A 13,306-nucleotide genomic window follows, 5' to 3' on the forward strand; every position below is an offset into this window, starting at 1 on the left:
GGGAAGGGCTGAGATCAGGTTTGCAATTGTGAGGGAGGGAACAGGACAGGTTGTGACAAAATTCCGTGTAGGACCAGCAGAGAAAACCAAAGTAAACCCCCAGAGCTGAGCTCAGGGGGAGCTGCCGTGGGGCTGTCCAGGGGTGCAGGACACAGCCAAACATGGGGCACAGAGAGTTACAGCCACCCCTGACACATCCCAGCCATCCCAAACCCAGCTCCAGGAGAGAAACCCGGGGAAAAGGAGTCGCTGTGTAAATCCCTGCTCGGGGGAACCCGGGATGGTGACAGAACAAGGACAGGCCCGGGGCTGTCGCATCCCGCTGCCGCAAGGAGCAGGCTCTGCTGCCATCTACCTCTGCCGAGGCTGTCCCTGCCCCAGGGAGCCCCAAAACATCCCGAGGCGAGGCTTGGACTCTGCAACCTCTGTTCTTCTCTGTGGTCTCCCTCTGGCATCAGCCCAGGGATTCCTGGCTGGGAATGCTGCCCTGGTCCCTGAGAGGAGGAGGAGAGGGAGTGGAAACATCCCCTCGGCACCACATTTATTGAGGTTCTGCTGCCAGATCTTTCTGCCCCTGCAGCTCGGCCCCCGAGGGCACCGGGCAGTGCCAGTTTGGGGCATCAGCATCCTCTGACAGCAGCTCTGCTCGAGTTCTGTGAGCCCAGGGCTGACCCTTCCCTTCCCTTCCCTTCCCTTCCCTTCCCTTCCCTTCCCTTCCCTTCCCTTCCCTTCCCTTCCCTTCCCTTCCCTTCCCTTCCCTTCCCTTCCCTTCCCTTCCCTTCCCTTCCCTTCCCTTCCCTTCCCTTCCCTTCCCTTCCCTTCCCTTCCCTTCCCTTCCCTTCCCTTCCCTTCCCTTCCCTTCCCTTCCCTTCCCTTCCCTTCCCTTCCCTTCCCTTCCCTTCCCTTCCCTTCCCCTCCCCTCCCCTCCCCTCCCCTCTCCCCAGTTCATCCCTTCCTTTGGCGGGGCAGGCCAGCCCTGCACATCTGTCCGGCACATCTGGATGGGATATTCCCCCAAATCCCCTTGGCTCTGCTGATCCCACTGGGATGTCCCGGCTCCTTCCCTTCCCAGGATATCTCTGTCCTTCCCTCCCCTGCTCCAGGCCACCCTCTCCCACTTTTTGGTGCTCAATTTGTAATTTCTCCTCGCTCTCCCCTCCGAAATCCCCGTTCCCGCCGATGTTCTCTAGACCTTAAAGGATATTTAACCACCTGGTGAATTATTTATCCCTCGGAGGTTCCGCGCTCTCGGGGCAGCTCGGGGCTCTCCTGGAGAGTTAACGAGAGCCATAAATCAAAGAGACGCTGGAGAGATTTTCCCATTCCCGGCCTGGGCCCCCAAATGCCACTCGCGGGGTGGGAGCCGAGCGCTGCCACTTTGCTGCCGCTCCTTGTTTAGGAGCTTGTTAAATTTAGAAGTTAAATAGACTCCAGGAAGCGGATGAGACACAGCAATCGCTGGCTAAGGGGGAAATTGGGTGGCTGCCACCTCCTAATGCTCCTTTTGAAGGTGGTTTTTTTCTTTTTTTTTTTCTTTTTTATTTATTTTTTTTCCCCCTGGCTTTGCAAAGCACCGCCATCAATCCGGCTCTGGAGACGAGGCTGCAGCGCTGTGCCCAGTGGCAGGGCTGGGACAGGCTGGGATGGAGGGGACAGAGGGGACAGTGGTGCCCCAGGGGCTCCTGGCAGTACTGGGGGGTGTAAAAGGCCGGTGGGTTTTGCCTGTTGTTGTTCTTCAGGGGGGGTGGGGATGGAGCGAGGGGTCTCTGCATCCCACCGGGATGTTCTGGCTGGTCCTGCACTGCTCCTGGCCAAGGGACAGTGACACATCCCATCCTGGGTGTCCTGAGAGCCCCGGGAAGGGATTTGGATCAGAAGGAGGCCCAGGGAGGAGAAATCCAGCACAGGGCTTTGCCCACAGCACAGCTGTGACAGCTTTGCCTCCACCACAAACCCTTCAAACCCTTCACCCTCCACCACCGACCCCTCCCGCTCCCCCTGCACCCTCTGGGGGAGATTTTAGCAGGGTTTTGTCCTTATTCCCACCCTGGAGGAAAGCCCAGGCTCACCCCGAGGGGCACAGAGGTGTTTGGGACAAACCCCTGGGAGTGTGGGGACCCCTCCTCCCCTTGGGATTAAAACCCAAGAGGGACCAGACAAACTCCAGCTCCCCTTTGGTAATAAAATGATTAATTTATCTCCCCGTGGGATGATGTGGAGCTGCAGCCAGACCCCCCCGAGGTGGGAGGTTCACCCCTCCCAGTGCTGCTGCCTGAGCCCTGCTGCTGATTCCCCGAATTTTGGTTTATCACGTCTGCCTGGCGGGCAGCAGGAGCTGCACAGCGAGCTGGGGGAAAGCACAAGGTAATAGAGGTATTTATTAAAGCAGGGAGGAAATTTATATGCTATTCCTGCTTTTTCAGCTCTCAGTCATCACCGGGGGGAAGAGGAGGAGTGGGCAGCCTGTGCAGGAAATCGCCAGGAGTCTGTTTTCTGCCCATTTGTCAGTCTGATGAACAAGAAAAATACGGGCAGGCCGGGTGAAGGAGAAATGGAGAGGCTGGAGGAGGCTGGAACACGCCTCTCCAGGGACCAGGAGCAGCCCCAGGTGCACGGGGAAGCCTCTCTGGAACCCCCTGGGGCTGGGGGGATTGTGCCACCAACGGCTTGGGGACCCTGAGACTCCCGTGGTGTTGGCAGAGAGCTGAGAATGGGAGGGTGGGGAGGGGGAGATGGGAGAGGGGATGTGTGTGGGGAGGAGAAAAGGGCATGGGATGGGATGGGATGGAGGAGAAAAGGGATTCTGGAGGGGACAGGCTGGAGGAGAAGAGGGATTCTGAAGCAAATGGGCTGGAGGAGAAAAGGCGCTCTGGTAAGGGTGGGATGGAGGGAAAAAAGATATTCTGGAAAGGACAGGCTGGAAGAAAAAAGGGGCTCAGGGTGGGATGGGATAGAGCATAAAAGGGATTCTGGAGAGGATGGGATAAAGGAGAAAAGGGCTATGGATGGAACAAGCTGGAGGAGAAAAGGGATTCTGGAAGGGAAAGTGGAGGAGAAAAGGGCTCTGGAGAGGAGGGGATGGAGATAAAAAAGGGATTCTGGAAAGGACAAGCTGGAAGAGAAAAGGGGCTCAGGATGGGATGGGATGGAGCATAAAAGGGGTTCTGGAGAGGATGGATGGGAGGAAAAAAGGGGCTGTGGAAAGGACAGTCCGGAGGAGAAAAGGGGCTCTTGAGGGGATGGGCTGGAGGCAAAAGGGTTCTGGCAAGGACAGGCTGGAGGAGACAAGGAGTTCCAGCAGGGCTGGGCTGGAGCAGGGCCCTGGCAGTGGGATGAGGTCCATCCCAGTGCCCAAAGCCCTCACCCCAATCCCTGCAGCCCCCCTCGGCAGGGCCCTCCCAGCTGTTGGAGCAGCATTTGGCACCTCCCAGAGAGGAGCACTGGGGAGTGCAAACCCACCGAGTATTAAGTGCTAATAATTCCCTCCTTTCATTTGCAGTTATCCACCTACATGTGAGAGGCCGGGATTTTGCTGACACTTTCTGGCTGGGAATTGAATGCTGCCTGAATCATCCAGCCAGGGCCATTTGTTCATAAAAGTAAGGAATTGCTGTTTGAATCCTTTTATTGCTGCTAACGTGACACAGGCAGCCGTGATGGATTCGAGCCTGGGGATGTGACACAAATGTGGTGACTCCTGAACCCTCATGAGTGGGAGGTAAACACTGCCTGGGTCTCCCTGGACTGCTGGGGCTGTGCAAGGCATCCCTGGCACTGTCAAGGGCAATTCTGGCTTCTCCCAGTGTATAATCCCAGCAGTTTTTCCCTTAAGGAGCAGATTTTTCCATTAAGGAGCAGCTTTTCCCCCTGGTATCAGGGTCTGGGCACGCCAGAGAGGGATTTGGCCCCCCCAGCCCTGTGTGTGATGGCACAGAGGGAAGGGGGGAGTGTTTCAGGGCTTTAATCTTGTTCTCAGAGCTGCTGGAGTGGCTGGACAAGGAGATGTTTTTTTCCTTTGGCAGAGACAAATGGGCAGAGCCAGACCCTCTGGCATGGAGCTGCTCCTTCTACACTGATGGGATAAAAACGTCCTGGGAGGAATCCAGGCAGTGCCATTCCACCCTGGGCAGGGTGAGGATTGTGGGGAGCAGCACTGGGCCAAGACTCTGGTTTGTCCCTTTTTTTAGGGGGTCCTGTCAGTGCCCAGAGCTGTGGGGCAAAACCCAAGAATATCTCCACAATGAGCTCTCCCCCCTCATCCCTGCGGATGCTCCAAATCAGGATGTTATTAACTCCGAGCTGCTTTTCCCCGAGTGCTGCTTGCACAAACGAGAACTGATTTAAAATGAATTGAGCCAATTACTGCCGTTTTCCTAAACCAGCTGACGGCAGTGCTGGGATGAGGAGGGAACAGCCCCAGCTGCACAAGGATGGGAGTCAGACACTGAAATGGCCTCTGGGCCCCAGATTCCAGCTGTCTCCTTTCCCTGGATAAATCTGGCTGCTTTCCTCAGTTTGCATCTGAATTTAGGTGGCAGCAGTGCCAGGCCAGTAGTGCTGGAGCAGGTGGTGGTGTCTGCTCTCAGTGGGTGATGCCAGGATGGTCCCTGCTGCTGGCAAATGAAGTGTCTGGATATATCCATGGATTTCTGGAAAAGGGGAAGGAAAGAACTCCTGGGTGGTTTTTCAAGAGGAACATTTGAATGAGGTGTTTTCTGCCATGGAAGGGTTGGGTTTGTTCAGGTTTTGGTTTTTGGTTGTCTGGTGGCTGTTCCTCCCCTGCCCCTGTGGTTTGAAGGAATCAGTTCTGAGTTTGGATATTTTGGGGTTTTTTAGGGATTTGGTCAAGGAGAAGGAATTCCGTCATCATCCTCAGCGGCTGCTGCAGAGGGGCTGAAGGCAGAGCAGTGGGGTCACCCTTCTAGGACACGTTAATCTTTCTATTCCCACCCACAGCTTCCAGACAAAGCAGCTCCTTTGCACCACGGATGAGCCCAACCTGCCTGCACAGCTGAGAGCAGGAGAACCCCAGAATCCCTGAGGCTGGAAAAACCCTCCAGGATCCCTGAATCCAACCTGTGTCTGACCCCCACCTTGTCACCAGCCCACAGCACTGAGTGCCACATCCTTGGGCACCTCCATCCCCTCTTCACCCCATCCCTGGGCAGGATCCACCTTGGGAATGTCCCTTGCAGCAGGACAGAAGCACCATGGAGGTAAAACTCTTCTGCGGGGGCTGATTTTCCATGGTGGTGTGGGCAGTGGCACATCTGAGGAGCAGCTGGATGGGCAGAGCAGGTGGGAACAGCCAGGAGGAATCACTGATGGAATCACTGTTGGAATCACTGCTGGAATCTGCTGCAGCACCACAGGGCTGGACTCTGCTCCCTGCCTCTCCCACCCATGAGGATTTATCTGCAAAGCCTCAGCCTGACCCCAGGGTGCCCAGAACTCCCTGTCAGGGGTCACAGACTGCTCTGATCCTCACCCAGGGCCTTGTGGATTCCTTGTGGATTCTCCCAGCATTGCTGCACCACAGCAAAAGGCAGCAGCCCTGGGCTACAGCTGCAGCATTTAAAAATAATCACAAACATGGGGGATACACGGCCAGGCCTGTTCAGGGGGTCCAGGGCTCTGTAACTGGAATGGTTTTCACTCTGGAGTCTGGGGGGAGATAAGGGATGCCCAGAGCTCCTCTACAGATTCAGTTGCTCGCTATAAAACAGCCCCAGTGCCTCTAAAGGAACTAAAGGAAATGGGTTTGTAGGGAAGCAAAAAAAGGCTCCTGGGATGGGCAGAGTGGCCATGAATTATTCAGCATATCAGGAGTGGTGTGGGAGCTGCTCCAGGGCAGTCCTCTGTCCAAGAGCCCTCAATTTGGGTGGGTGCAGAGACAGGAGAGTGGCCTGGAGAGCCAAAGCTGGGGCTGCATCCTTCCCCCTCCCAGGGCCTGGTGTTCTGGGGCAAAAAGTGCTTCCTATGCTGGTTTTGGTGGCTTTGGACCCAAAAAGGAGGAAAAACAGCGGAGAGAGAAGGTGTGAGCTGAGCAGGGAGGGGAGGAGGGCGGGGTTCTGGCAGTGATGGCACCGGGGTTGCTCTGCAGACGCTCCATAAGGAATTCACTGACACAGGGAACAATTTTTCCCTGACAAATTTTCCTCTGCCAATTCCATCACCGTGCTGCCTGGAAGGGCCCCGCAGGAAGGGGAACTTGAACTCTGTGAAAAGCTCTCAGCTGAAGCTTTATTTAAGGCTGCATGGGGAAATCTTAAATATTAAAGCACAAAAACCGGCGGCTGGGCAGCGAGGGCTGTGCCCTGTCTGTCTCTTTTTGTCACTTGGGTGCTCCAGCTAATGGGGCTGTCACCTTGTGGGGATGGTGTCACCCACAGACCCTCCTTCCCATGGCATTTGGGACATCTTGTGTCTCCAAGAGCAGCATCGTGTTCCCCCAGCTGGCCACCAGCATCTCGTCCCCACAGCCCAAGAGAAAGGACAAGGACTGAGCATCTGTGTTTTTCTCTGTGCTGCTTCTGTTTATTTCTTATATATATATATTTTAAAATCCCTACTCCTTGACTGCAGACGTCCTTGTGCTGTGATGAGATTATTTATTTATAAAATATGTACAGGAAAAGAGCTCGGGTCCCGGCCCCACCCTCCAAGGTTGGCTGTGCCTGTCCAGCCAGAGCAGAGGTGGAAAGGGAATTTCTCTGCTTCGCAGTCGGGAAGAGGAGGAGAAAGGAAAGGGCTGAGAGGGATAGAGACTTCAAAGGATGTGAGCAAATATTTACAGGTTCCAAGACAAAAAAAATATATCTACAGTGTTGTCTTGGGGCTAGAGAGAATCGGGCTGGAAGCAGAGCCTGCTCGTGGCTCTGTTTGTTATATTGATTTATAGACACTGCAGGAATCGATTCCTGCTGGGAATCCCAGGGGAGCACAGCTCTGGAGAGCCCCGGGCTCAGTCCATGGCCAGGGCCAGGAGGGGCCACCCCAGCCACAGAGTCCTGCTCCTGGGGCTTTGCCAGATTATTCAGATTTTTGCAAATGAGGCCTGTGACACTGCCTGGAGCCCAAGGCAGGGTGATGCTGGGGGGAGCAGGATTCAGGCAGGGAAAGGTTTGGGGTCCCCACTGGCTGCTGTTTGGACACAATGGGGACATGTAGGGACAGTCCCCCAGAGGTCCTGGGAGCTGGGGCAGGGCCCTGGGCTCCCTGGGCTCATGTGGGTCCCCATGGATGTGTGGGGTGGGGTCTGCACAGGGGATGCTACGGCAGGACAGGCACAGCTAAATTCTCCTGCAGGGTTGGGGGGCCGGGGCACAAGGGAGGGGCTGTGGGGCGTCTGTCTGGGTCCCCGAGCTGGCAGGTCACCCCAGTTCAAACTGTCCATGCTCTATGCGGGTGATACTTGGCTGGAGGACACGGAGGAGACCTCGGTCTTGCTCTGGGATACGGTGGAGGAGGTCTCTTCATCCCCAAAGGGGTTCTTGCCGCAGCAGATCGTGGTGATCATGCAGTTACGGAACTGGGGAGGGGACAGAAATGAGAATGGTGGCACTGGGGGGAGCAGCTACAAGACCAGGAGTCCTGGATGGATGGACTGAGATCCAACCCCTGCTGGGAAGCAGCAAAGTGCCCGTGGAGCCCCCAGCTGTGCTGCCCAGCCCTGGAGGGTGCCTCACCTGTTTGTTCATGAGCACGTAGATGATGGGGTTGTAGAGGGAGGAGCTCTTGGAGAAGAAGGCAGGCACTGCCATCAGCGTGGCCGTGAAGTCGGCGCCCTTGTTGGTGAAGATCCAGAACGCCACCACAGCATAGGGCGTCCAGGCCAGCATGAAGCCCAGCACCATCAGGATCACCATCCTCGTCACCTCCTTCTCCGCCTTCTGGGTGGTGGCTGATTCCTGCTGCTGGGCAGCTGCCTGTGGGCAGAGAGGGTGGTGAGGGGCAGCTTTCCACCCCCAGCCCACGTCCCCTGTCCTGCCTGGGCCACCTGGGCCACCTGGCCTGTCCCCATCGGTCCCCTCCGGCCGTTACCTCGCGGACTTTGCAGACGAGGCGCCCGTAGGAGAAGAAGATGATGACGACGGGGATGATGAAGTGGATGACGAACATGTAGAGCACGTAGGACTCGTTGTGGAAGTCGGGGTTGTGGGTGTAGTAGTCGGGCCCGCAGGAGCACTGCATCCCCTCTGGGATGTACCTGGCGGGGAGAGAGAAAGGTCGGGATCTGCTCCAGGACCCTCCTCAGGGGGAAAACAGGGGTGGAATTCCCTGAGGATGGGGGATGCTGGGAGGGTGGCACGCATGGTTTGGGTGTGCTTGAGCACAGAGTGTCAGCTCACTGTGACACTGCCTCCCTCCCATGGGACACTCATTTCCCTCCTCCGAGGACGAGCTCTCCCTGTGTGGATGGAGGGATCTGGGAGCAGCGGGGGATCCCCGGGCTCACCTGGACCAGCCGAAGAGCGGCGGGGCGGCGCACGAGATGGCCATGACCCAGGTGAAGGCAATGCCCATCATGGCGTGGCTGGCCGAGAAGCGGAAGTTGCCCATGGGCTTGCAGATGACGATGTAGCGCTCGATGGCCAGGACAACCAGGGACCACAGGGCGACCTGGCCTGCGGGGAGGAGAGGGAGAGCCCACAGGGTGCTCAGAGCTCCTCTGGGTGCTTCCAGAGGAGAGCAGAGGGAGGTGGGGATCAGAGTGGGATAAGCAACAATCCTGCTAAAAAATTGGGAATCCTCCCTGCAGGAGCTCTGGGAGTGGAGGGGATGCTGGAGGCGGAGGAGGAACCACCGTGGGAGTTTTAATAAATTAAGAATCAAGGGGGGTGAATCCCACCTGGGCGTGGGGAAGCACAATTCCCGGCAATGCTGCCAGATGCCGCCAAACCTGTTGATTCCTTTAAATGTGCATTTCACCAGCTTTCCTTCCGCCGGCGCTGGATCGGGGGAGGTGCAGGGAGGGGTGGGGGGGATTGTGTGGGTGGGCAAACGTGCACATGTATTTATGAGGGATAATTAAACTTCAGGGGATTTGGGAGCGTTTAGTCGGTGCTGTAAGCCTGCTAATGCCCCCAGCTGTGATAAGCTGCTGATAACGACACCCTGTGCTGGGATTCGCTGGGGACCTGCTGCTCAAACAGCCGCTGCCTCCCAGCCAACTTCCTTCCCTGGGAACAGGAGCCTCCTCCTCCTCCTCGGAGAGGTACAAACATTGGAGAGGCAAAATAACGCTGCCCAAGGCTCACTGGGCAGGGATGGGGCAGACTTTGGGATCTTCTGACCCCAAAACCGAGACTTTCCTTGCTCCTCGGCTTGGATCAGGACATCCAGCTGTGCCTTTGGCAGAATATCCGTATTTTCAAAATGTGTGTTTTCAGAGCAGCATCATTGTGGGAAATGGCCCAGTTTAGGGGAAGGAAAGCAAAGTCCCTGTGGTGGCTCTGGGTCTCTCCAACAGGGACTGTTGACTGTCAGATCCATCACGAGGTGTGGTGTGGGCAGGCCTGGCTGTTGAGTGAATTCTCCCTGTTTTTCCGCAGGGCAAAGTGTTGGCAGCAGTTGAGTTCCTGAGAAATACCTCAAGGAAAACCCCAAGGGCACCCAAATCTGGTGCTGAGCCATCCCTGTGGAGCCTGAAAACCACCCTGCATCCTCCTCCCCTTCCTTTTGCCCCTGGATAAGCTCTGAGCCCTCTCACCTCTCCACACCTGTAGCTCTTCCCTGAGGTTCCCTTCCTGAGTGATTTCTCTTCCCCTTCTAAACCCTCCATTTCCCCAAAAAGGGAAACCTTTGGGCAAAGGAATAATCATGGAATTGTGGAGGTTGGGGAAAGGCCTCTAAGGAGATCAAGTCCAAGCCTGTGCTTGGTCCAGCCTGGTGTTGATTCAGGAACACGCTGTGGTCATCCCTGGCAGGTCCCTGGTGACCACCTTGACGTGACACCCCCAGTGACCAGCAGGGCCCGGTGACTCCAGGCTGGATCCTGCAAACGAGGATCCCATCCCAGGCTTCCTTTCCCTGCCATGATGCCATTGGCATCTTGCTATCGAGGCCAAACACGCAAAAATCTCTTTTCCTCCCCAGTTTTACACTCCGGGCGAGCCCCACACGAGGAGGAATGACGCTGCACACCCCAACAATGCCACGAAGAGCTGGAGCCAGGCTCTCAAAGCCCTGCAGAAGGAATCCCCAAAGCCCCCATTCCCAACCCTTACCTCCCAGCGTGGCAAAGAATCCCTCCACGGCGCAGCCAATGGGGCCGAACACGAAGTAGCCGTTCCAGGCGGTGTAGAAGGTGACGGTGAAGCCAAAGCAGGCCATGCACAGGTCAGCCACCGCCAGGTTCACCAGGATGTAGTTGAGGGGCTGCCGGAGCTTCTTGTGCTTGAAGGTGACCAGGAGGGTGAGGAAGTTGATGGGGAAGCCGGTGGAGATGAGGAAGAAGATGTAGCAGCACACGAGGCGGTATTTCCAGGGCTCGGCCAGGTAGTACTGCGGGTACTCGAAGGGGCTCCTCACCACCCCGGTCTTGTTGGACATAGGCACGTAAAAATTGATCCCCTCCGTCCCGTTCATCCTGCCCTGGCTACGGGAGCTGCTCTGCTGGAGGGGTTTTCGGCAAGGAATTGCGTTCCCACCCTGATTAATTAAAAAAAGAGAAGCCCCACCCCGTCCCAAGGCGGAAAAATGCGCGCAGCGAGAGGATTCCCCTTCCAATCTAAAAAAAAATGGAATGAATTACTGGGAGCAGCAGGAGTTGAGGGGATGGAGGTGGTGCCGTGCCCTGTGCTGTGCCGGGGGCTGGCGGTGCTGCCCCCAGGGTGGTTTTATACCCTCCAGCCTCCTCCAGGGAGGGGGGAGGCTGATGAGGGGCTCGGCTAACTTTGTGTGACAAGGGCAACGGGATTGAGAGGGGTTGATGGTTTAAGCACCCTCTAAGCAGCCAGTTGGCCCCAAAACCTGCATTAAAGCGTATTAATTGCCATTAAGTGTTTAATGTTGTTTAAGGTGTTGGGGGCAGGAAGGGATGGGCTGGGGAGCGCTTGGGAAGAGGGGCAAAGGTGGGAGGAGCAGTGGGGAGTTTGGGAGTGGCCGACGTGGAAATGGGGCTGTGCTGGGGGTCCACGGTGTGTCACAGGTTTGGGGTGTCCCTGAGTGGCTGAAGGACACTGTGAGACCACCTGGGGAGTGGGGAGTGGCCAGCTCTGCCCCACTGACCTTGGGGAGGTCACTGGGGGAAGACTGGACTGAGCTTTGTGGGTCTGAGCTGTTGGCCGGGCTCTGTTTCGGGTGCCTGGTGCAGTGTGGGGGCTGCTGGAGTCTGCATCCCACAGCAAATCCAGGCTCTGATGACAAAGCCAAGGGCCTGGAGCTGGACAAAAGTAGGAGGGATGGAATTCCCATCCCAAAAGTAATGCAGATGGTGATTTTTTGGTAAACGTAGCATTTTGGGGCAGAGCTCTTGCTTGTGTGACTGATCACACCCCTGGTTGAGCCACGGGGCAAAGGACAGCAAAGATGTCCTGAACTCCCTGCAGAGAGTGAGGAGAGACCAGCCCAGCCTGGGAGAGCCAGAGGGATGGAAGGGAGCTTTTCCCAGGCTCTCAGCACGGAGTGTTGGATCCCCATGGCAGCACACACCAGCCTGATAAACCCTTCCCAGCAGGGCCAGTGCCAACGCTCCATCTCATCAACTCATCAAGTTCTTCTTCCCCATTTCTTCCTTCTGGGTCATGGGTGCTCCTTCTCCAGGGGACCTGCCAAAGGCGCCTTAGGGAAGCTCTTCCATTAATCCTGGGGATGTGGGGCGTTAAGGGAGCTGATCGGATAACGAGGTAAGCTGGGCCTCCTCCTCCTCCTCCTCGCTGCCCTCCCCAAGGCACGGCCCATGGAAAAAGTCACCATTGTCCCATGGGATGAATGAGGTCTCCTGCACGCCTGGAGCGTCTCCCAGCTGGGAGCGGAAGGCTAAAGGGGGTGTTGGGATGGATGGATCCTAATCCCTGATCCTCCTGTGCAGATCCAGAGGCAGCAGAAGTAGGACATGGTGCAGGGAAGTGGGTCAGGCCAGCCTCAGGTGCCCCAGGATCAGGGCTCCCCATGGGATGGATGGAATCATTGCACTGTGGAACAACCAGGCACCAAATTCCTGCTCCAGGTCTTCCTTCAGTGTAGAGAGCAGCTTCCCCAGGAAAAATGAGAACCCTGGAAAAATGCCTTGGGGATCCCCATTCTTAGTGCCACAAGCAGAAGGCTGATTGACATGCTCTCCATGATAAATGTTACCAGAAAGTTGTCAGTTCTTTATGTTATTGTAAGTTGATTTTTAGTGCAAGAATTGTAATATTCCTAATCATTATCCCCTATTGGGCCCTTCCCTCAGACCCCACCTTAACTCCCCTCCCACACGGGGGTCTATAACTGCCCCTCTGTGCCCACTTTGGCCTCGTGCCTTTTGTCCCTTGTACTGCTTTGTCTGGTTCAGTCCAATACAGTGGACGTCTTATTGTTTGTTATTTTTGTCTTATTAAAAGTACTTTTTGGACAACTGGATCAAAGTTGTCTCTCTCCATTCAAGTTGCCATTGGGCTGAGTCCCAGGGAAACTCAAAGGGGTTTGATAGTCTGGGCCAGACCCCAGGAAGTTTCATTTGAGGGGGATGAGGGGAAAGTGGAGTCCCATGGCCTTGCCTCTCACAGAGCTTTTTCCCTGGAGGAATTTCCTGCCTCTCCTGGCCATGCCAGGCTCCATATGTACAAAAATTGGGCACATTGTTGCGGGATGAGCTGAATATCAAAGGAGATCCCAGAAATTCCAATCCATGAAACCAGCTGTGAATCCATCTCAGTTCCAGTGTGCTCCTCCCAACTCCCATGGGAGAAAGCAACTCTCTCCAGCTCAAATATTTCACTGTAGTGGCCCAATTCAAAAGAGAAAGCAAGTCTTCAGCTCCAATATTTCACTTCAGAAACACTTGGGCCTTGCTGCCAGCACCAGCAGCATCCCAAAGCTCCAAGGTTTTGCATGTGGACACAGGTATCCCATGGGAAAGTTAATTGTCACCTCCCATCCCTTCCTGGCACTCCTTTGGGGTGTCCTGCCCTCTTCTAAAGTCAAGAGTGTTGCAAAAGGAGCGGTGGGGGGAAGAGGGACACTGAGTCAGGGGCTGGGGGCAACTTTTTGGGAGAGGGACCTTTCCTGGCTCAACAGGTCCTCTGCACTCCCCCTGGCAGCTGAATGTGGAGGAGATTTGGCTTCATGGGTGGTCCCCAGACACCTTTCAAAGGGACAA

The 13,306-nt window shown here is 56.0% G+C and overlaps 1 protein-coding gene across 1 annotated transcript; it reads right to left on the reverse strand.

Moving 5' to 3' along the window:
* Window positions 1-7,399: 7,399 nt before the first annotated feature.
* On the reverse strand, window positions 7,400-10,590 carry LOC310919349 (green-sensitive opsin; the record flags this gene model as incomplete). Its single annotated transcript, XM_083878665.1, has 5 exons — window positions 7,400-7,531; window positions 7,689-7,928; window positions 8,044-8,209; window positions 8,459-8,627; window positions 10,230-10,590. The coding sequence occupies 5 exons, from the start codon at window positions 10,588-10,590 to the stop codon at window positions 7,400-7,402; spliced, it is 1,068 nt and encodes a 355-aa protein (XP_083734791.1).
* Between the last annotated feature and the right edge of the window lie 2,716 nt (window positions 10,591-13,306).

Source organism: Zosterops lateralis (genome assembly GCF_965231275.1).
Source record: "Zosterops lateralis genome assembly, chromosome: 26".
NCBI lineage: Eukaryota > Metazoa > Chordata > Aves > Passeriformes > Zosteropidae > Zosterops > Zosterops lateralis.